General features: G+C 41.6%; 1 protein-coding gene across 1 annotated transcript in view; it reads left to right on the top strand.

The window, feature by feature from the left end:
- Positions 1–11436, top strand: part of CPM (carboxypeptidase M) — a 95762-nt gene extending 84326 nt beyond the window's left edge. Inside the window, exons 8-9 of the mRNA XM_050935421.1 lie at positions 8796–8944; positions 11203–11436. Of these exons, the coding sequence (XP_050791378.1) occupies positions 8796–8944; positions 11203–11436 (383 nt within the window). The remainder of the gene's footprint in view (positions 1–8795; positions 8945–11202) is intronic.
- Positions 11437–24677: the final 13241 nt, after the last annotated feature.

Here is a 24677-nt window from a genome sequence, read left to right as displayed (position 1 = left end):
GACACCAGTGGGCAGTGTTCAAAACAGGGTCCTCTGAGGAGTCAGACAAATATCCTAGCCTCTGCCTCCATCCTCCAGGCTCAGGAGGCAAAAGGAGTTAGAGAGATGCTGGGATCTAAAATCTACAGGAGTCCAGCTCTGATGTAGACACATGCTGAGGGGGAGAGGGGCATACAGCCAATACTGGGCATAAGAGATTAGAATCTATAGTAGCTAGGTGCAGGGAGAGAACACACACACAGGTGAAGGAGCACGGCTCAACTACTTAGGAAATTAATGGCTTCTCCCACTCCTCTGTGGCTTTACTGAGGTGTCAGAACTAGGAGCCAGTTAGAAGCAGCTGGCAACTAGTATTGCCAAAACTCATTAGTAAGGTTAAGAAGTTGCCATGGTTGTTTTTAGTAAAAGCCGCAGACAGGTCACAAGCAGTAAACAAAAATTCACAGAAGTCCAAGACCTGTCTGTTACTTTTACTAAAAATAATTGGCAGGGGAGAGGCTGATGGGGGATGATGACACCCGAGCCCTGCTGTGAGGGGGGAAAAGGGGTTCAGCAGTCACTGCCACAACGGCAGCTCTGTGTCCCCCGCCACTCACAGCGGCTGGGAGCTCCAGGTTCCCCCACTGTCCAAGCCAGCTCAAGGCTCTGGGTCCCCACTGGCTGACAGCTTCAGCTCCTGTACCCCATGGCTGAAGCAGAAAATGTCATCGAGATCTCTGAAAGTCATGGAATCCATGACTTCCGTGACCTCCGTAACAATCTTATCCTTATTCGTTAGTCATGCCCCATCTCCTCCCTCCCCCCCCCCAAATCCCAAGATATTAGCTTAAATGCAGTAAGATTTAAAAAAAATAATAATTTGGATTCTCTTTCTTTGCCTTCTGGTTTCTAAGCAAGTGGGATGTACTGAGGTCACGTTTTCAAGCTTTTCTCCACAATCATGTGGGCTACAATCTTACTTTTCATTTAAAAACAAAACAAAACATTAATTTTGAAGCTGTGTCTCTAAGAAAGATGTCAAGTATTGCAAGATTTGATAACATTGCAACAGACTTCAGCCTTATGATATTAGCCCTTGAGGAAACTGTCCACCTATGCTCCTCATATGCTCCCTAGTATGAAGGGGAGAGAGAGGAACATTTGCCCTGCTTGCCCAGCAAGGACTGAACATAGGGTGACCAGACAGCAATCGTGAAAAATCGGGACAGGGGTGGGGGGTAATAGGCTTCTGTATAAGAAAAAGCCTCAAATATTGAGACTGTCCCTATAAAATTAGGACATCTGGTCACCCTAACTGAGCAGAAGCCTTCGTCACTCAAGGAGTATTGCCTCATGTCACCATAATGGAACCCTCCCAGTCCCTCCCTCAGCCAGGAATAAGACAGAAGTCACTGAACTCACCCTCATTAAACTTCTTTCTAAACCTACGACCTGTGGTTTAGTATGAGTTTTCTGCACAGTGTGGTGCACCTAAAAGTGACGCCCACACTTCAAAGGATGAGGCAATCCTGGGTAATTTACAGTGGGCTGTGTGTGATTAGAGATGGCAGTTTCTATTGGGATGTTCAGTAATTAAAGACAGTTATAGGGTTTCACTTCAGAGAAATGCAGCATGGGGAAGAAGGAATTAGATTTTTTTTAAGTGAAATGTAGCAACTCTGCCCCCATGTGGGCAAAGGCTGGCAGTGCTAGAGGGCAGCAACTTTTAAATGGAAGAGGTCAGAAGCGAGCAGTGATTTAACAGAGACCAACCCACAGCGCACACACGAGACATTTCCCTGTGCAACAGTTTGTTTCAAGTTTTCTTATAGGGGTTAATGCATAGGCATACAGTGCTTAAATAGGAGCCTGCTCATATGGGCCCCGATTCCATATCCTGGAAGGAAAACGTAGGTGCACATTTCTAGTAAGCATACTTATGTATTTTATAGCATATTATGGAATTAGCGTGTTTATAAAATTTGTTATAAAGAAAACCTGAGGGCAGGGAATGGTCAGGATTCACAGGCAGAAATACACCCTACTCTTTAAACTTGTCATAGATCCTTAGAGCCCCAGTCACGGCCCAAGACCCCATTGTGGTAGGCATTGTATAAACACAAAAAACTGTTCCTGCCCCAAAGACCTTGCACTCTAAGACTATATCTACACTGTGACCTAGGAGTGCGATTCCCTGCTCATGTACACATACACAGATGAAAGCTAGTGTGAGTATGTGTACACAGGCCCGCTGGGAATCACTCCTCTCGCTCATAGTATAGACATAGTCTAAGTCATTGTTACTCAACGACCGGTCTATGGACCAGCACCAGTCCCTGAGATTGCCCTAATATGGCTTAGGAAGGCAGCAAGTCACTCCCTGGTATCAAAAAGATTGAGAAGCACAAGCCTAAATAATCCTCTCTTTCTGAATAGTTTTAAAAAAAAGTTAGATGCTTACAGATATTTTGCTTTCAAGGAAAAACATAAGCAGTGTAGTAGATGGCCAAAATGGGTTTTCTTCCCTTACATAATTTATCAGTGGCACATGAGGGGAAGCCCATAGGGTTCTACAGTGTCGGAATATTTTATATGCAAGAATACCTTGCAGCAACTAGCAGTCTCAGCATAAGTGCTTATTTTGGATTTGTTATTCTGCCAAAGTTTATATGCAAAATCATATTCCCAAAAAAACGCCATGTAGATGTGCCTTTAGATGCTAATAAAGCATTGCAGGCTAGGACTTGTAATATCAGTTGGAACTGGAAAAGGTTCAGAAAAGGGCAACAAAAATTATTAGGGGTATGGAACGCCTTCCATAAGAGGAGAGATTAATAAGACTGGGACTTTTCATCTTGGAAAAGAGATGACTAAGGGGGGACATGGTAAAGGGCTATAAAATCATGACTGGTGTGGAGAAAGTAAATGAGTAAATAACACAAGAACTAGGGGGCACCAAATGAAATTAATAGGGAGCAGGTTTAAAACAAACAAAAGGAAGTATTTCTTCACACAGCACACAGTCAACCTGTGGAACTCTTTGCCAGAGGATGCCAGACTATAACAGGATTCAAAAAAGAACTAAGATAAATTCATGGAGGATAAGTCCATCAATGGCTACTAGCCAGGATGGGCAGGAATGGTGTCCCTAGCCTCTGTTTGCCAGAAGCTGGGAATGTGCGACACTTGATGATTACCTCTTCTGTTCATTCCCCTTGGGGCACCTGCCCCTGTTGGAAGACAGGATACTGGGCTAGATGGCCCTTTGGTCTGACCTAGTAGGGCTGTTCTTATGTTCTATCCACTGGCCATGCTTTTCATATTAAAGGTGAAAGAGCCTGAAATTTGCCTAATTGAATGCTGCAGCCATTCTTATTATGGTCCCTCAGCTGAGTAAAAGTTTGGATGGCCCTACTTTATACTGCATCTCTGTCTGAAATGGGACTCTACATACATAATTACAATTGGTATAACTGTTCTGGGGACCAGAAGGAGGGAAGAGTCAGACCAGTTGAAAGTCTTTGGGTAAAGAAAAAAGTGAAAAAATGGGCATTACGTCATGGTAGGGGTCTACTATAGAGCACCAAATCAAGATGAGGAGGTATTTCTAGAACAAATAACAGAAATACACAAAACACAAGATGGAGTAGTAATGGGGGACTAACTTCCCAGATATCTGTTGGAAAATTAATACAGCAAACCACAAAATTTACAGTAAGTTCTTGGAATGTATTGGGGACAACTTTTTGTTTCAGAAAGTGGAGGAAGTAACCAGGGGGTAGCCATTTTACACTGACCAACAGGCAGGAGCGGCGCCAGGGTTTCTGACGCCCTAGGCAGACGGCCATTTTGCCGCCCCCCGCAGGTCCAGTGGACCTACCGCAGTCATGCCGGCGGACAGTCCGCTGCTGGAAAGGCTCCAGTGGAGCTGCCACAGTGATGCCGGCAGGCGGTCCGCTGGTCTAAAGGCTCCGGTGGACCTGCCGCAGGCATGACTGCGGTAAGTCCACCGGACCCGCGTACCGCCCCCCCCCCCGGCAAAATAGCGCCCTCCCCAAAATTCTGGCGCCCTAGGCCATTGCCTAGGTCGCCTAAATGGTAGCGTCGGCCCTGCCAACAGGGAAGAATTGGTTGTAAATCTGAAAAGGGAAGGCCATTTGGGTGAAAGTGATCATGAGATGACAGATTTCACAATTCTAAGGCAAGGAAGGACTGAGAGCAGCAGAATGAGAACGGACTTCAAAAAAGCAGACTTCAAAAACTGGTAGGTAAAGTCCCACAGGAAGAAAATCTAAGGGAGAAAGGGGAGTTCAGGACAGCTGGTAGTTTCTCAAGAACACAATATTAAATGCCCAGCTGCAAACTATCCCCATGTGAAGGACAGATAAAACAGTAAGAGGCCAATATGGCTTTATCAGAAGCTCTTTAATGACCTGAAAATCAAAAAGGAATCCTGCAAAAGTGGAGACATGGATGAATTGCTAAAGGACAGTACAACAGAATAGCATAGGTATATAGGGAGAAAATCAGAAAAGCTAAGGTACAAAACGAATTACACCTAGCAAGCAACATTAAAGGCAATAAGAAGAGGTTCTTTAAATACAGTAGGAGCAAGAGAAAGAAAAAGGAAAGTGTAGCTCCTCTACTTAGTGAGGAAGGCCTGCTAATAACTGATGACATCAGGAAAGCTGTTTAATGACTATTATGCTTCACTCAGTCTTCACTAGGAAGGTTAATGGTGACCAGATATTGAACACAATCAGGGCCGCCCAGAGGGCAAGGCAGGCCCCAGGCTCCGCAGGGGCCCCCACAAGAGTTTTTCGGGGCCCCGGGAGCAGGGTCCTTCACTCGCTCCGGGGGACCTGGAAAACTCTTGCGGGGCCGGGTCCCAGAGCTTTTTCCGCTCCCGGTCTTCGCCGGCGGGGGGTCCTTCTGCTCTGGGGCGGAAGGACCCTCTGCCAGCGAATTACCGCCGAAGCAAGACCCACCGCCGAAGTGCAGCCCGGTCTTCGGTAGTAATTCGGTGGCAGGGGACCCTTCCGTTCCGGGACCCGCCACCAAAGTGCCCCAAAGACCCGCGGCGGGAGCCCCCGCCACCGAATTACTGCCAAAGAGCCAGCTGCACTTCGGCGGCGGGTCCCGCTTCGGTGGTAATTTGCCGGTGGGGGACCCCACCGCGGGTCTTCGGGGCACTTCAGCGGCAGGTCCCGGAACAGAAGGGACCCCCGCCGCCAAACAGGGCCGGCTCTAGAAATTTCACCATGCGGGGGGTACCCTGCTGCTTGCCGGTCCCGCGGCTCCGGTGGACCTCCCACAGGTGTGGCTGCGGAGGGTCCACTGGTCCCGCAGCTCCGGTGGACCTCCCGCAGGCGTGCCTGCGGATGCTCCGCTGGAGCCGCGGGACCAGCGGACCCTCTGCAGGCACACCTGCGGGAGGTCCACCGGAGCCGCCCGCTGCTGAGGGCCCCAGGCCCCCAGAATCCTCTGGGCAGCCCTGAACAAATTACTATTAACAATACTGGTGGGGGGGAAGGACATGCAAGCCAAAATAGGGAAACAGCAGGTTAAAGAATATTTAGATGAATTAGATGTATTCAAATTGGCAGAGCTCGATGAAATTCATCCTAGAGTAATTAAGGACTGAGCTGAAGCAAGTTCAGACCATTAACAATTATTGTTAAGAGCTCATGGAGGACTGGAGAAGGGCAAACATAGTACCTATCTTTAGAAAGGGCAACAAAGAGAACCCAGGAAATTATAGACCAGTCTGCCTAATTTTGATAGCTGGGAAGATATTGGAACAAATTATTAAACTACTTTGTAAGCACCGAGAGGATAACAGGGTTACAAAGTGTGACGTGTCCTATACTAATACTATGTGTACTGCCTTTTCCCTGTGTACTGCATCAATATTTCGGTGGTGGGAATTGGGAGTGTGATTTTTGCTCAGGCCCTCGGGGCAGGTGAGGCTGCCCAGCTGTCCACGCAAATATAACCTGAGACCCAGGAGCGAAGTGCGACCAGGTGACACCTTTTGCCTGGGAAGCAGGACAAAGACAAGGGGGAGTAACGGGTGGCCGAGGTCAGGTCCCTGGAAGCTGGGCAGCCCACTTGGGGGACTGGAAAAGGGAAGATCCAGGCCATCTAATAGGCCACGGGGTGCCCCCAGGCCACGGGGTGCAGTCCTTGTCAGATACTATTCAATATTGTCATGAATGACGTGGAGAACATGCTTATAAATGTGTTGATGGCTCCAAGCTGAGAGGGGTTGCAAGCACTTTGGAGGACAGGATTAGAATTCACAACAACCTTGACAAACTGGAAAATTGCTCTGAAATCAACAAGATTAAAGACAAATGCAAATTACAACACTTAAGAAAAAATGCACAACTACAAAATAGGGAATAACTGACTAGGCAGTTGTATTGCTGAAAAAGATCGAGGGGATATGGTGGATCACAAATTGAATATGAGTCAACAATGTAATGCAGCTGCAAAAAGTATTAATATAATTCTAGGGGGGTATTAACAGGAGTGTTGTATGTCAGACATGGGCCATAATTGTCCCACTCTACTTGGCACTGGTGAGGCCTCAGTTGGAATAGTGTGTCCAGTTCTGGACACCACAATTTAGGAAAGATGTGGACAAACTGAAGAGAGTCCAGATGAGAGCAGCAACAATTATAAAAGGTTTTGAAAACTTGACCTATGAGGGAAGGTTAAAAAAACTTGGGGAAGTTTAGTCTTAAAAAGAGATGACTGAGGTGGGAACATGATAAGGATCTTCAAGTAAGTTAAGACCTGCTATATGGAGACCAGGGATCAATCCTCTGTGTCCACTGGAGGTAGGCCAGGAAGTAACTGGTTTAATTCACAGCAAGAGAGATTTAGGTTAGATATTAGAAAGTTTTGCCTAATTATAAGGGTAGTTAAGTTCTGGAATAGGCTTCCAAGGGAGGCTGTGACATCCCCATCCCTGAAGGTTTTGGATAAACACCTGTCAGGGATAGTGTAGGTTTACTTAGTCCTGCCACAATGCAGGGGGCTGGACTCGGTGACTTCTCGAGGTCCCTTCTAGCCCTGCATTTCTAAGATTCTGAATCGGCTAGGAGTATGATATTTTACTGAAAGAGTTATACCAGTACAACCCCTAGTGTGAATACGTTATAAAGGTGCCTTATGCCTGTATAGCTTTCCTCCACTTGCATATGGGGAATGAGAGGAATGTACCTGCTTACACTTGGAATGAATCTGGTCCTTAGAAAATACACGATCAGTATCAATTATTAATTTTATACACACATTGTCAAATCAGTGTCAGCTACCATACTTTCCTGCTTACATTCCTAATGTCACTGCTAAATTTGGTTCATTTTCTAACTCTCAGTTTTAAAACTTAATGTCTCCTTTTCTTTAATTGTCATAGCACATTCTCTGCATTCTGAACTGACTTATGTGCCTTTTCTTTGGCACTTTTAACAGACTGACTGCTTCTTGTTACCCTATTGGCAAAATAATCTTTAGAGCTTGCAAGGAGGCAAAATGAATGTCGGAAAGGCTTTATAAACTAGGTAAACACTGGTTATACATTTATCTGCATGAGCTTAGCAACAGAGAGTGGTGGGAAGCGACTCATGGCAACCAAATTTTTCAGAAGTGTTCATATTGAACATCTGTCCCAGATGACAGTGTTGTGTTTTTTAGTGGAAGTGTGTGTGTGTGTGGTGGTAGATGCAGGGGAGGAGTGGGATGGTTGAGGCAGAAGCTGCCTGCATGGGTCCTAAAGCAGAATAAAAGGAAATTGCAATAAATCTAACTCCGAGGTGATCAACATCAAAATTAACCTGTAACTAAGAAGGAAAAAAATGTAACATCAAAAGGGAAAACTGAGCCTTTGCTGTATTGGGGCTTTGTTGTTTTTATTGTAACAGATGGTGGTAATGTTATTTATTGTTGCAGTAATTTGGAGCAAGAGATACCCATTAGCCTTTTGCCCATGGTCCTTGATTATTGAAAGGTGGTTGATAGGCTAGACTTTACTCATTAATTTTAACAGATAGATATTCTTTTGGAAGACACACACATACAATGAAATCTGGATTTAATACAGCACTGTTTAAACCTTAGAGTAAGATTGCTCAACCTGTGGGTTTCATTGAACAAGATAAGTAAAAAACAAATCACCAATAACATGGGGTTGGGTGAGTGGATCTGAACCCACAACCTTTACACAGTGACAAGGTTGCTACTGAGCCAAAATTATACCTTTTTAATTAAATATATTGACTAAAATAGCAGAAACTGAGCTAAAACATTTCATCAATATTGTCTCAACTAACTGCTGCAGACAAGTCAGTTAACAAAACTGCTCATTCTTGGAAATCTGGTGTGTTAGAAGATTTGGGAAGACTAAAATATAAGTAAATATACAATACTACTCTGCCTTTTTGAAACACTAGTCAAGAAGCAATGTTTGACCACACTAACAGGGTAAATGAATTTTTTTTGTTTTGTTTCAAGCTAGGTAAATAAATTCAAGGGCATAAAAGAGATTTAAGCAAGTTTTTCTGTAGAGAACAGGTGCAGCACCATCAGTGTAAACTATGAAATTGTATCTTTAGAGAATGAAATGGAAAAGCTGACACTGCTGCATTTTAACTTGATGGAAGGTAAATGATTAAGAATTCTGTGTCTAGTTTTGGGAGGAAAATGAATGAAACAAGCATATGCTGCAATGAATGACAAAAAAACTGGCTTTTCCAGACCGGAAAGTGAAACCAACAATCACATTTACATACTCTCTCCCTGCCTCATAGGTGTCAAAGGTCAAGTTCTTGACAGGCATGGACAGCCTATACCAAATGTAATAGTTGAAGCCAAAGGAAGGGAACATATCTGTCCTTATAGAACCAATCAACATGGAGAATATTATCTTCTCCTCCTGCCTGGAAGCTATGTGCTTAATGTAAGATGACTACTCTGCTAAGCCTTCATTTCTAAATTATGTTCAGAGAGTTCTTGAAATTGCCAGAGACAGGATCCTATAAAATTAAGGTGTTGGGATTTGGATTTTTGTTTTGTTTTAATAAAATAAATGTACAGTGTCTACACAGGGCAGGGGGTTCCCCTAATTGCTGAAAACAGCCAGCCATTCTCCTCTTGGTAATATCATCAAATCACTATTCATCAATTTCGCATTTAGCAATATCCATTACTTATTGAAAAGTGAGCAGGTGAGAAGTACAAAAAGCCTCATGTGGACACAGTACAAGGGGAGGGGGAATGGCAAGGACTGGCATGACAGAACAAAATCTCTTTCATTCAGAGGCCTTTTAAATAGTAGTTGCATATTTCTAGGGTGAGCAGGATTAGATTTTTATTGAGTATCAGAGGGGTAGCCGTGTTAGTCTGGATCTGTAAAAGCAGCAAAGAATCCTGTGGCACCTTATAGCCATGCATCTGACGAAGTGGGTATTCACTCACGAAAGCTCATGCTCCAAACGTCTGTTAGTCTATAAGGTGCCACAGGATTCTTTGCTAGATTTTTATTGGTTGTCAATAAATGTTGATTTCATCATACACATACAACCCCAACAAAACTATTTCCATTAATGATCATCAAAATTAGAGGCAGAGAAAGAAAAATGTTGCTTAAAAAATTATTAGAGCTTGATTTAAGGATATTTACTTTCTGTGTTTTGACAGGTTGACAATTTGTCAAATCTAAAAAAAAAAAAAAAGATTAAAAAAAAACCATCAATAGTATCCATCAAAAATATTTAAAAATGCAGCTACACCTGCCTATTTCCAATGTTTCCAGTTGAGGCATGGTGCTGCTCTGAAAAGTGACTGTAAAAAAATGGCACCTTCTCATTGTGTATGCAGAGCCATATTTGCACATTTGAATGAGAAAAATCAGTACAGAAAATCCTATTTTCTAAAAGGAATGCAAAGTTGGACAAACTATCAGCATTTTCTAAAGCCTAATATCTAGGCAGTAACATGACAGGCCTTCAGCAGCGCCCAGCCACTGCAGGTTGAAGGCATGGAGGGCACTAGAAGTCATGGATTCCATGACATCCGTGACTAAGTCATAACCTTACTTATTGCTTCAGTGGATTTTCGCATCAGATGTTTGTTTACAAGTGACGAGATTTTTTTTCTACCAACCAGCCCTGTAAACTTATATTGGGGATCTGAAAGTGAAGCTGGATTTTTCCTTCTAATGCATCACCACAACTGATAGGTTTTGCAGGCCAGCTGAGACCTCTGACTGCATCACTCAGCTCTTCAAAAGAGTTTCATAGATTTAACTAATTGTAAATTAACAGAAATGTGTATTAAGTTACAAGACAGAATAAAATCCACTGCTCACTCAGTCTTAGCTGTGTTGACTCCGCAGAGTTACAAGAGTAAACATATCACTTAAGTTAACAGATATGACTCTAAACCTTGTGAGGGAACTGACTGAGTAAGAAGCTGCCATTTTTATACAGTCACTTTTCAGAAGAATAGAATATCATTTTAAAAAAAAGAAATAAATACACTTCCCAACCTACAGCCAGCAAAGTGAATGACAGTTGTTGACTCTAGTTGTTTGGCCTATGCAAGGCAGAGACTCCCATCTAACTGTTAATACATGCAACAAACAGCAAGGAGAAATCCTGAGTGGTCAGAGTTCATGGTAATATTTATTATTGCCTGTGGTTATTTCCATCCAATATGGACAAACACATTCTGAGTTCTACCCAGCACTTATTCTTGTCCTTAGCATCTTAATCAAACAAAATATTCTTACTTCGGCTCACTCAATGCAGACTTCATTTCTTTTGCTTTGATAATTTGTCTCATCCAATAGTTAATTGTTCATTCATCATTAGCCAATAAACCAGCTAAAGCAAAATTAACTAAATCCCGTTTGTTCTCTGTGAAAAAATTGCCAAGAGATACCTAGTATGTTTTCTCCTCTGTTATCGGCAATGTTATTGCAAATAGACTTAAACTTGTGTAAAATATTTCTCACTCTTCTCATTTAATGTTCATTCTATATCTTTACTTTCACAATCTACCTAACTAATTTATACAGGAGGAGCACAACATCCAATCTCTGCATTAGATGCAAAGAAGCACTCACATAATTTACTTTACACATATTTTGAACTAAAATGACAAGAGCTAACATGTTAAACAAGCTAGTAAGAACATTTTCCTGTTTGTCCTTAGGCTACAGCACCTGGATCTGGATCAATATTAAAGACACTGCTAGTACCAAATGGTCCTGAAAACTTCAGTGCTTTGAAATATGACTTTGTTTTCTCAGAGATCTCCACCCTAGCAGGAGATGCTTCATGCCCTACCAAACCTCTTTATCAGGATTTTGAAAGCATTTCAGCAGCAGTAAAACCTACTTTACATTTCTTGGCTTTAATGACTGTTTTGTATACAGTTTTCAAATAAAGCCAAGAATGAATTAGGTGAGACTTGAAGACATTATCTCTAGCACATCAATGCACAAATGTGTTTTTTTAAGAGCTAAAAGTTGTATTTGCAAAAGAGTGTATATTATTATATAATTGAAACCTAAGATTTTTTTTAACCAAGTTTACTATATTTTTAAAATGTTGGCTGGACAATCAATAAATGTTTTGACTGTTTAAATATACCAGAATAATGCTGAAATCCATCCCCCTTTCACAAGATCAAGCTTGCAGCAGGTTTGTCTTCACAAGTTGAAGGTAGCTCAGGTGTCTGTCTGCACCCCAGATATACCAGACCAAGACCTTTGATCTTCACCTGAAAACAGGGTCATCCCCCACACAGTGTAACTCTTCCCATTAATTGCCTTCTGAAGTCCAGGTAAGCTCTTCATTAACACTTGACTCAGTATGCTTATAGATTTCTGTTGTAAGACACACAATGGTCCACCAGGGTTATAAGTGTCTCCCACCTCCCTGTCTGGAGAAGTATGACTCAAGGCACACTATCTTTGAGTGACCTGCCTTTGACTACAAGGCCTAGTTAGAATAATTTTCAGCATGGATACATAACCCCTCAGATATTCTCTGTACGGACATCTCACAATCACGATGACCAGTGTGAAACAGGCTTTCAGTAGAGACCTTTCATGATCCCTTTTTGGTAAACCCTGGGGATCCCCGAATCCATATGTGCCTTTCTGTCCTTGGGTCACTATAACCCTATAAAACAAAACAAAAACAAAACAAGTGTCACTTCAAGTTGAAAGCTGATCTAACAGTCCTCCAGGAACCCCACCTCAATGAGCCTGAGGCTTTTTTAGTAATTACCCAGCCAAGTCTAGGCAGGTGTTAATTCAGTTCAATAAAAAAATTGAACCCATAAATCCTATCAACCGATAAAGACATGGAAGGAAGGCTCTTAATTAACAACGCTGGCATCTCCCATGTTACATAAAAGTTAACAAAAAAGTGTGTTACAACAAAGATGATTCCTCATTTTTCAATCAATTATTTTGAGATTGACTCCTCCCTAGGAAATCTGATTATATCAAAGGACTTCAGCAAAATGTTAGACCTGCTTTTGGACAGATCGAGCAGACTCCACAATTCCTAATCCTCTGTGAGGCAGACCATTATTGCCCAGACGAAAGAATGGGGCTTAAAGGACACATGGAGGCGGCAGAACCCTAGAGGTAGAAACAACACCTTTTTCTCACCCTTGCATTCTCTATAATCACAGAGTGAATTCTGTTTGGTATCAGGTGGCTTTGTATTTCATTAACAGTGAAATAACACCTATTATGATCTTTGGTCATGCACCTGTGGTGTGGCTACTCATCTCCTGAAATATAGGGGCTACTGGAAGATGAAGGTTAAACTCCTCTTTATTATTAGAGACACAATTTAAAAAAAAAAACTTTGTGGAAAAGAAACACAATTTTTCTTTGAGACCAATGACAACCATTTGATCTCCTAAGCAATCTCACTGGACACTTTCAAGGCATACTTAAGGGGAAGAATAATATCCTACTTCTCTCATAAAGAGAGAGCTAAGCAGGGTGAGCTGGTGAATGTAATGTAAAGGCTCAAGCAGGCTGATTCTCCCTCTTCTGATAAACTCCAAGATGACCCATCTCAGATATGAAATTAATAGCCAAGGTTAATGTCAGGCTGAATTTGCTTTGTTTAGAGTGAGAGAGACATACTAGGAATTTAGCAACAAAACTGAGAAACTAATTCACTGAAAGCTAACATCCTCTCAGTTCACTCGTCAGAGGCAGATACTCACCAATCAAAAAAGTATTAATGAACAATTCTCTAAATTCTACCAATGCTCATATTTAAATGAAAATTCCCCTAACGATTAATTACTTGAGGAATACACCAAAAAAAAACCCTGCAACTCCCCCAGCTAACAGAAGAACAAAAAAATTTTGCTTGATTCCCCTTTACAAACTTCTGAGCGCATAGCTGTCCTGTGCAACATGAAATTGGGTAAGGCCCCAGCCTCGAAGGCTTTCCTGGTGAATTTTATGCCCAGTTCAAAGACACTCTGACTTCCAGACTGGCCAAAGTATACACTGAGGCTTTTTGGTAGAGGCACTCTGCTCTCTTCAATGAATGAAGCCCTAATCTCTGTCAGTTTTAAGCCTGACAAAGATGCCTATGAACATGCTAACTATTTACTAATATCCATAATCAACTGATATTAAAATATTGTCTAGAATCCTAGTTGGATGATTAGAAAAAGTAATGAGCATAATACACCTGGACCAGGTGGGTTTTATACAAGAGACACAAGGGTCAGAAGACACTCAACTTGATGTGCTGTCCTACTATCAAAATGCCTTAAAACTGATGGCTGTTCTGTTGGTGGATGTGGAAAAAGCTTTCAATAGAGCAAATCGGAGGTATTTTTTCTTCATCCTATAAAAATATGGACTTTGTCCCTCTTTCATTTCCTAGGTTAGACTTCCATGCTCCAATCCCAGGTTACAACCAATAACTACATTTCCCCTTTTCAGTCTCTAGTCCTGCAGTAATAGAGAGGGTTGTCCCCGCCTCCTCTCCTATTTGATTTGGCCTTGGAGCTGCATGCAATACAAATCAGAGCACGGTAGGGGATCCAAGGTATTAGACATAGGGTCCTAACAGACAAAAATATGATGATATACTTTTATTCATCACCAGGGCACAAAATTAATTGGCACAAGTTGGAAGCTGTCAGTATCTCTCAGAAAGTGCATAATGTCACCCTCTTAGACAAAACTTTTCGCTGGCAACAGGAGGAAATCAGCCAGTGGCTTAGGAGTCTGCTTTTCTAGTAATATAAAAGAGAGAGTCAAAATTAATTTTGATCTTCTTACCACACCAGTAGTTTTGGATATACATAGATGGCAGGCCCTCCCTCCCTCTATCCCTTTGGGGTAGAGATTAATATATTAAAGATGAATGTCCTCCTAATGCTTCTATTTATGCTTAGCTCCTTGTCAGTTTATAATTACCCTTCTGCTATTTTTTTTTTCAGAATTAACATTTGTAAGATCTTCTTGTGGGGTGTGGGCAACAAGCCCAGAATATCCTTTGAGGAAAAACTGCAACTGCCTATCAAATCAGGAGGCTTTGAGTCTACCCAACTTTAGGCTTTACTATATTAGCCTGAATCTTGAGACAAATGGCATAATGATTGGCCCTTCAATGCTCAGGCTCTCCAGGCTGGCTGTACATGTAGGAAGGAACTGTAGCCCCACCACCGCTAGAATAAATTCTAAAATCAGACTTCTACAATTTTCCGAAGAAGAAATCGGTCACAATTCTGACATCTTGGAAAGCTTGGTATCTGGTTGTGCCTCAGTTTAAATATCATTCCTTATTACATTCAGAGACTTCAGTTTGGAGTCATTCAAAAATTTTAATTGCATGTAGACGCACTCTATGGCCTGATTGAATTTAAAAAAAAAGACATTTTGAGCATTAATCACATAATTGAAAATGATTCCTTCATGCTCCTTCCTCGTCTTAGGAAGAAATTCCAACTGGACCCAAAGAAGGAATGGCAATAATTTCATGCTCTGCAACACCAATTTGGTTCAGATGGCTTTGCAGCCCCAGAATCCTTAACTTTGGAGCTTCCTGAAAAAGTTACACTGTCTACTTAAGTCATTGTCTAGTCTGTATTCCAAACTATCAGGCAAACTGGCAATCAGCACGGACAATGTTAGAAAGAAATGGGAAGATGAGTGATTAGTTTCCCTTATCAACATTGAGTGGAATCAGATTTCTTCCACTATACAACCCCAAATCTAGCAAGCAGTGTTAAGATAGGTCCAATAGAAAATTTCTTGGAGAATGCACTAGATTCCATATAGACTTTTCAAGTCCAGAGTACCCAGGTTTGACAAATGCTGGCGCTGCAATGCAGCAGGTACTCAACTTACACCATATGCTTTGGGATTGTCCTGCGAGCTGTCTTTTCTGGACAAAGGTAAATATATGGACCAATTTCTTTCTGTCCACCAATGTGGAACTGCAGACTGGCCATACCATCCTAACCAATCCACCTTGGAAACTGAAGGCCTTTGAAAGAGTATGGTTCAGTAGAACTTGATCACATCTAGTTCTACAATGGTGGTAGTCCCAAGTGCACCCACCTAGGGGCTGCCGGGACAGGCCAGCTGCTTTGGGAAGCCATGCGAAGCTGTCAGCCACCTTTCCTCCCCAGCACTAGTGGGGTCCTGGGTTGTGCACTGCCACCGCCCTCTCCCAGCACCAATGGGGGTTTCAGGCTGCCCCCCCAGCCACAGTACCTGCGGCACCCCTGGGCCACCTCCCACCCCAGAGCATCCAAGTGGGTGTGCAGTACAGGTCATGGGTCATGAATTTTAGTTTACTGCTTGTGACCTGTCCATGACTTTTACTAAGAATACCCTTGATTAAAACATAGCTTTACTTAGAAATAACAACATTAGGCTTTATTTTCTTCTTCATATAAATATATCTGTTAGTCAATTGTGAAGAGGTCAGCAACACTTCAGGGATATTCCCTGAGCGCAGAAGTTTGACCTTGAGTCTTAACATATGCAATAATTCAGTCTTTTGGCTGAACAGGTTGCCCCTTGAAAGGGTAAATCTTCAGCAGTGACCTGTACCTCCACAGGGAACCCTGAAAAGTGAAGCCAGGATTCTTGTTGCCATCAGTCTAGAGGCTGCATTGGCCATGTCTACTACAGCCTGGAGGTGATCTGGCCACCAGCCTACCTTCTTCAGTAAGGGCCTGGAAGTGTGTCTTCCCGTGGAAGCATCTCTCAAAAATCTGAAAACTTGGAATAGTTGACAAAATTCTACTTTGCCAGTAATGCTTGATAATTGACTAAATTTGGAATTGCAAGCTGGTTGATTGTGAATACCTTTCTTCCCAGAAGATCCAGGTGGTTAGCTTCTTTATCCAAAGGGGTAAATCAGCTATGCAGTTGTCTCCACTTTTACCACCAGTTTGCACCACGAAGGAGTTTGGGACAGGATGAGTGAACAGAAAACTCTGCTCCCTTAGCTAAGAAAATATATATCTTTCACTACTTTTAGAAGTAGGTGCACATGGTGCTGGAGTGTGCCACGCCATCTTAGCCGGTACTAGGAGAACCTCATTCACTACACTAAGAGCACCACCCTACTAGCCCTGCACTCTGTAGACTGTCCAGGCATTGTGTGGCGATTCCTGGACCTTGTCCACAGGGATCTGAAGCACCTTATCAATGCTCCTTAATAGCTGCTGGAATGGTTTGTGATTATTAGGCACAACTGCCTTCTCAGGAGATGATGATGATAGATCCAATCCTCATTCCTCCTCTTCCTTGGGCTCTGGGAGAGCTCAGCTTGCTCTCTTGAAGAAGAGGGATATAGTGTAATTCTATACAGGACTGTACCAATTCTGGCTAATGTGTATAAAGATCCCATGGTCCTCAATATGGCCAGTGAGAAGGGTCCATTGTAAGGCTTGTTTTGGGGTTTTTCCATTTTGTTTAAGTGGTTGTTTGCTTCCATGTTTGACCCCCTTCTTCTTCATCAGTTGCTGCCCTTTTTCAGTAAGAGCGGGAAAATTGTGTCATGTGACTTGGGAATAGCCTGCCTAGTAACAGGAGAGCACAAAAGCCTGGAACACCCTGTGAAGCATGCTGTCTGTCCCACAGGCAGCTCAATGTCTGCAGAACAACATCAAGGAAGAGCAACTCACCTGTTCCCAAGAGTGCTCCTGATCCTTGTCCAGTCCACGCTGTTCCTGGTTACTGTCCTTGTCTGTTCTTCTACCAGCCATGGTCCCGATCCTGTTGTGACATCCCTGTTCCCCTCCGGGTATCCCTGTGAAATGGTGATGTACTGTTTTATCTGTTTATCTTGTTGACCCACTTATAGTTTTGAGGTCCTAGCATTATGCCAATTTGTGCATTAACTATGTTATTTTAATAAATCATATTGTTGTTAGTACTCATTACTTGCCTAGTGCTTTTTCCTTCCTTTGGGGATGAGAGAAGGGGATTGCTACCCGTGATCAGATACAGATCAAGGGTACCTATAGGAAGGAGGGAGGGGAAATTACTTCCTGGCTTCTCTTCCAACCTACTGGGGGTTTAACACCATTGAGGGGGTCCCCAGAGCATAGGGTACCAATGGTATGCCACCCTATAGGGTTATGGAGGGGCCAGGAGTTTCTGGATCCTGCAGCCAGGCTAACTTCCCTTGGTGGGGACCAATGATAGTCCTTCCTCAATGTCAGATGCTTCAGATGAAAACAGAGTCCAGTTCTCATGGCGACACCCTCGGTGCCATCAATGTCATAGCATCCCTAGTGCTGGATGGCAGTGGAGAACAATTACTTTCTTAGTAGTATTTCTGTACCAAATGGTATCAAAATCTCCCAACAGAGAACAGATTCCAAAAGAATGAGAAGTGCATGGATCAGGGAGGAGAATGATATCCTCACTGGTAGTATACCTCTCCCTGGACAGGGAATGAAGATTGTCTCCTGTACTGATGGAGCTGGTATAGGAAGTGTCTTGGAAGTCATAGCTTATATATGTGAGCATGTCAGTACCACCGGTGCAAATGGCTCTTTGTAATGTTGTCTTCTTTGGTACGGAGGGTAGTGGAAGCCACAGTGTTTCTCCTTGCTCTGTACCGATGGTGAAGCAGTAGAAGCTGGTCCTGGAACCAAAATCTTAGCCTTCCATGCCTGAAACTTGGCACCACGACTCTTTTGGGATCTGTGACCAGAGTGCAACAATTCAGCCAACTCAGAGAGAGTTGGAGAGGAAATCTTCATCTTAGAGGAGGGTTTGAAGGGAGACCTCTCTAGATTTTAGAGTGCGCTTTCCTTGTGTTCAGGAGTCTTCAACTCTACTTGCTACTCACCCTTGTTAAAGAAGCCACGGTGCTAGGAGGCATGCTTCTCAACACCTCTGACTGATGTATAGGTGAGTCGCCCAGCCTAGATCAGACTGAAGTCTCACCTGCTCCATAAGATGATTTCTGATCCTCAACTCCCATGCCTGCTGGGTGTGTCTGGGCAAGGAGCAGTATCTGCATCTGGTGATGTGTGCTTTTCCAAGGCAGTACCATCACTTCTGAAGGTTGTTGCTGACTGGGAAGGCCTGAAGGCAGGAAACATAGTTTTTGAATCCTGTATCCTTGGGCATAATTCAATGTCCACAACAGGACACAGGCAAGGAGTCCCCAAAGGGGATATATGACTCCTCAGTGCCTCGCTGTACTAAATAAAACTCTGTAATAAGCACTGTATGTACACTATGTAAAGTCCAAGGAAGAACTTGGAGGACACTGGATTGTTCCATCTCAAACCATGCAGTGATAAGAGGAACAGTAGAGGCAATTGGTACACACACACCCCTTACACATTTAGTTCAGAGCATGAGGAGGGGAAGAGCACAGGCACAGACCAATGGACACTCCCAGCGACTCTCCTGGTCTCAGGCGCATGGAGCCCATGCATACCTACAATGGAATACATACAGGGCCCAGCACGTGAAGAACCAGTAGTAGAATGGCAAGCGGTAACAAGAATGTATGTGAGGAAACTGGGAGGCAGTGAAAAATTCTTAACTCCTATTTTCAGAAAGCTGCTGAAATAATCCACGCTCACTGAGAAGACAGAAGGCAATAATCCGATTTTCTGAAAATGTGATTCCTCTAGGAATTGATTTCTTATTCCTCTGTTCTGTAGAAATGGAATAATTTTGCAGCATTGTAAAGCTCATTTAGTCCACTGAATATTTAATGTTTTGCTAATGTTGTATATAGTATTACTATTGCGTATCAAACTTTTCCAAGGTGAGTAATGATTTTAGTTATCTCTCCAATAGATCCTTTGATTTTGAGCATATTTTATGTCTTTACTATTCATAATCAATCTTATAATACAGCTGTTTATTTCACAACATATCCTACAGCACAGACACTCTACTGGTTTATTTATATATATATTATATGGGTGTGGCATAATAGAGTGCAACACAAGTCCTTCTATAAAGTTCAGAAACACTATCTACTACACTATTCCTTAGCAATGTTACTGTATTTCGGATTGCATACATAATGGATATCGGTGCTCAGCACACAAAATGTCAATCATCAGGTTATTTCCATGTCCACTTTTAGAACATTCTGTTTCACTTTATTTTGGGCTGAATAAACTCTAACCCCCCTCAGCCTTTGGCATCAATCAGCACACAATTTTTTTTTTTTTAAAACACAGAAGTTAGCTATTAACAACATTTTTAATCAAACATGTTTTTAGCTAGGGGAAAATGGGAAGCTGGACAACCATGTTTGTTATTTACACCGGAGGTGAACTGACAGCAAAGCATTAACAAATCAGAATGCAGACATTTCAATACAGTATGGTTAAAGACAACTACTGTAAAGTTTTAACTGTATGGTTCTCATGTAGATGGTAGAAATAGTCCCATGTCAGTAATACTCTCTCTAAAATAATTCTCTTAAATAGCTTCGACTTCTCTCCTTTCTTCCAGTTCTGTTAGACATCCCTTTTCTACAGCAAAATCAGAAAGTTTTTGAGTAATGATTTCTCTCATGGATCTCCCTCAGATCTTACAGAGGTGTCTTTATCCCCTCGAATACCGGCCTTTTGAATGATCAAATCACAAGAACATTTTTCGTGATATGTTTTGTATCAGGTTTATTATAGGTACAGATATATATAATTTGTTATAAAAATAATGCAATTCCAACTACAATATTAATAAAAGTACAGCCTTAGTGCAAACTACCATTGCATTTTCAAACACTTTATCCACTATGCTATACAATTTCTTTCAATCTATAGGAAACTACACGTGTTAAATGAGCTGCACAAAACCTCCCTCATTCTTTAGTGACTTAGAAACACATCTAGTTTACAAGGTGAATTAAAAAAGACTGTCAAGAACAACAGAGATTCACAACAATATCTCTGCACATGCAAATTACAATTCACTGAGTTTTGCTTCTTTGAAAGTTAACCATAAGAATTTTCCTGTATTTGTTAGCTTCTCTATAGGAGGTATTTATTATTTTTTTTCTATGTTATAGTAGGGACTGAGGTAGTGTAAGAACAGAAAGATGAGTTACAAACCAGTAAACACAGAGCAAGATCACTGACTGTATGAAACCACAAATCTGTAATGCAGCAGGAGCTCAGAACCTTTTAGTTAGCAGTATTCATAGACATTAAGTTCTGATTGTTTTCACCTAAGTTGGCATAAGTAGTACATGTCCAAAGCCCACTGAAGTCAATAAGGAGCCTTAAGAGCTTCCCACTGACTTCAAATGACTTTGGATCAAGGCTGCATATACATGGATTTACAAAAAGTTAATTTAAGAAAAAAGAAAATATATGCTGGCAATGAGGAAACACAGATCTCATTCTCTAACAAAGAAAATACTGACCTTGAATCCTTCAAATCATTTTGATTAATACAGTCAAGAAGAAAAAAATTAAAAGACAACAAATGTCAGGAGGGATTTCAAATGATTCTTTATTACATTTGCTCTATTTTATAAACAGAAAATAAAACCTTAAGTTCCTTGAGAGTTGTGATTTCATACAAAGGACACTAAAATAATTCAAATATATCCTACATATTTTTTCCAGCATTGAAAAGATTTGTTTCTTTTAAAAGGTACGTGCACTTTTTAAATGCTATTTAATTTAATGGCCACTGACAGATACTATTAATATTTGCTATTACAAATCCTCTCAAAATATTTTAATATTTTGAGCCATTAAAATATTGATGAACCTATGAGTGGTGTCAATATTGCAGAGCTGTTTGAAATCACTACAATGCAGTGTGGTCTTATTTTGAATGAGCAAGGGCCCAATCCTGTAATCCATATACATTCTCAAAGACCAAAGGAATTCTGCATGCAGAAAAACTGCAGGATTGAGCAAATATTTTCAGGATTTATTTAATCCACCAGATATAATTCAGTTTGCAAACAAAGTTGTCCTTAAAACCAAACCAAAACCAAAACCACTTTTTAAGGTAAGGGCAATATTTACAAAGACCAAGGGTAAATATACCAGATTTCTAAAGTACTGTTAATAAATATTAACATTTACAATATACTACAAAAATTCAATCACTTGGAATTTTTATAGCGTCAGTGCTATTAAAGTAAAACAGTATACACTTAGAAGTAGTAACTGAGTAGACAGGTTGCCCCCCCTCTCCAATTTTTCTATATAACTATATATTTGTTACTCAGTTATGAAGAGATCAGCAAAATCTCTGGGATTTTCATTTAAAAAAAATATATCCTTTCTTTGCCACAATTTTTAAACATCCAAGATTTTAGCTTCAGGAGTGTTGTGGACTGGGGGCTTTATTTCTGGTGAGCTGTGTTAAATCAATCCTTCTAAGCACAAATAGACAACTGCCAATGAGGAAAGTGTCTCTCTCTCCAAATCAGGGAATGAACGAGGTTTGGAATCGTTGCATAAAGACATGCAGTATTTTCTGTTTACATAAATACACAAATATCCCTGCAGTTATAATTCACCATGTGATCATCCAAATATCCACACCTTGTATCATTCTGCACCAGATGAGGTGAAGGATCACAAAAAAGTGTACTAAATATCACACATGCAGTTATAAACATTTACTGTCATGAGTACACAGTCATTTATTCAAACATACATATATATATATATATATACATACATATATATATATATATATACATACATATATATATATATATATACATACATATATATATATATATACATACATATATATATATATATACATACATATATATATATATATACATACATATATATATATATAGATCCTTTTGATAACAACATGCAGATTGGTGTAAGTAGTAGCAAGAATACCCCTCACCTTGTCTCATGAGTCTATGTATTAAAACATTTGGCCTGGTGGGATAGTCTGAGTGTGCCTACATGTGAAAGCAGTATAGCAGAGTGACAGACTCTACCCCCATGTTCATCCTTTTTAAAAGAATAGGATACATTTGGTAAAAAAAGTGAGATATTTGGACATAATCTGCTGAACATTATTGTCCTGGTAAAATGCGTGTGGTAACATTGTATGTAAAGTTGTAAGATTCTACACTGTATAACATTGCAGTGACCTGCTCCAAAGTTAAAAAAAAGCAGGCCCTAACTGGTTTTTCAGAGACAAAAAACACATTGAGACTCCAGGCAGTTATCAGCACAATCAAATGTTTGAGCATTGGCCTGCTAAACCCAAGGTTGTAAATTCAATCTTTGAGGGGCCATTTAGGGAACTGGACTAAAAATCTGTCTGGGGATGGGTCCTGCTTTGAGGGGTTGGACTAGATGACCTCCTGAGGTCCCTTCCAACCCTGATATTCTATGGGGGGAGGGAAGGACTATCATCTAGTTAAGCAGCCATTATTTGGCAGGGAAAAGGGTGTGAATGAGAACTTTACATATTGGTAATGGAACAGCTGGGGGTCTTCTATGTAAACAGACTGACTGTTGCTGAACCTCAGCTGAAGGTAATCCTCAAAGAGGGAAGAAGGGTATAAGAATGAGAAACAGAGGCTGCTAAACCACCTCTCTCCACTCACAACATCAAGAACATTTGAAAGACAAAGGAAGCATTATTGAACTAGAGGTGGTTCTGGCTGAAGCAATCCAGCCAGACTGCTGTAAGCTTATGCTGAGACTATTATGCTTTTAAGTACACTTAGCTTGTTAAGTTAGGTATGTTTGCCTTTTATTTTCTTTGAACCCAAATCTGATTTTTATGCCTCATTACGTGCAATCACTTAAAATCTATCTTTCTGTAGTTAATAAACTTTTTATCTAAATCAGTGTGTGTTTGGATCAAGTGTTTGAGAACCTCCACTTGAGATAACAGGGTTTTGCATGCTAGAGGCTGTGAATGAACTGGCCACAAGCGGTTGTTCTCACAGCAAAGCAGTGTAAAAGGCATCCCAGATTGGGGAATTGAGGGGACACAGCTGTTCAGCCATCCGCACATGGTTCTAACTAATTAGTTAAGGATTTTTAAACTGGGTTAAGAGCCATTGTCACCTAAAAGAAATTACTCTAAAGTAACCTCATGGGCGACATGACTCTTGCAGTTGAGGCTGAGTCCCAGGGCTGGAAGCTCCCTAGAAGGGTGGTAGGGGCACCAGTGCCAAATTCAGCCTCCTGCCCCCCCTGGGTCCCCCGCCCCCACCCACTGACTGTGCTTCTCTGTCCCCTCCCCCAAGGGCTCCTCTTCCTGTGCCACTTGTGCCTCGGGGGCAAAGAGATGTGAATGGGAGGGACCACAGGGGAGGAGGTTGAGGTATGAGAGGCTGGGGGCCTCAGGGGAAGAGGCAACGTGGGCAGGGCCACAGAGTAAGAGTGAGACACAGGAGCAGGGCCTCTGGACGAAGTGCGAGTCAGGCAATGGCCCAAGCACCCTTTCAGCATCCCTTGGCTATTATACCCACTGTCTATAAGTAACCTTCTTACCCAACAGCCTCTTAGATTACTAAAATGGAAACAGATTTCATTATTTTTGTAGCTTTCATTTGTTTCTCTCTCTCAACTTGGACAAGCCACTTTTGCTTCTAATCATTTTACTTTCCAGTTCTGATACAATCATACTATGCTGGTATATAGCAGTTGAAAACAATGCAAGGGTTTTTGTTTAAAAACTGTTTCCACTGCTTGCTACCCTCTAATGCCAGCTCTGGCTTTTACACATAAAAATGAATTAAAAAAACCAACCACAAAGTGATTGTGTTATATCTGATGTTATCAGTCCTCATCTGCAAAGGAAACCTCAACAATTTTCAAAAGATGAGCCTGGGAGCTTAAAATTCTTAACTCTGGTAGACACTAAGGGTATGGCTACACTTGAAATTTCAAAGCTCTCCCAGCGCTGCACGTAAACCACATCCCTTACGGGTGTAGCTTGCAGCAGCGCTGTGGCACTGATTACACTGAGGCTTTACAGCGCTGTAAAGTGCCAGTGTAGCCAAGCCCTAAAATTCATGGCCTGAACAGACACTGGATTTATGGTTCATTACAACAATCTGCAATCCACTAACCTCCTCTTTTTGTCTTATGACTACAAGGTGTTAACAGGCCACTCTACCTTGAATGTCCCTTAGATTAGACTATGTGCTAACTACTTGTAGTAAACAATCTGT

This window comes from Gopherus flavomarginatus, chromosome 1 (assembly GCF_025201925.1).
Source record: "Gopherus flavomarginatus isolate rGopFla2 chromosome 1, rGopFla2.mat.asm, whole genome shotgun sequence".
Lineage (NCBI taxonomy): Eukaryota > Metazoa > Chordata > Testudines > Testudinidae > Gopherus > Gopherus flavomarginatus.
Note: the sequence above shows the minus strand (reverse complement) of the source record. Positions and strands in the feature narration are given on the sequence as shown.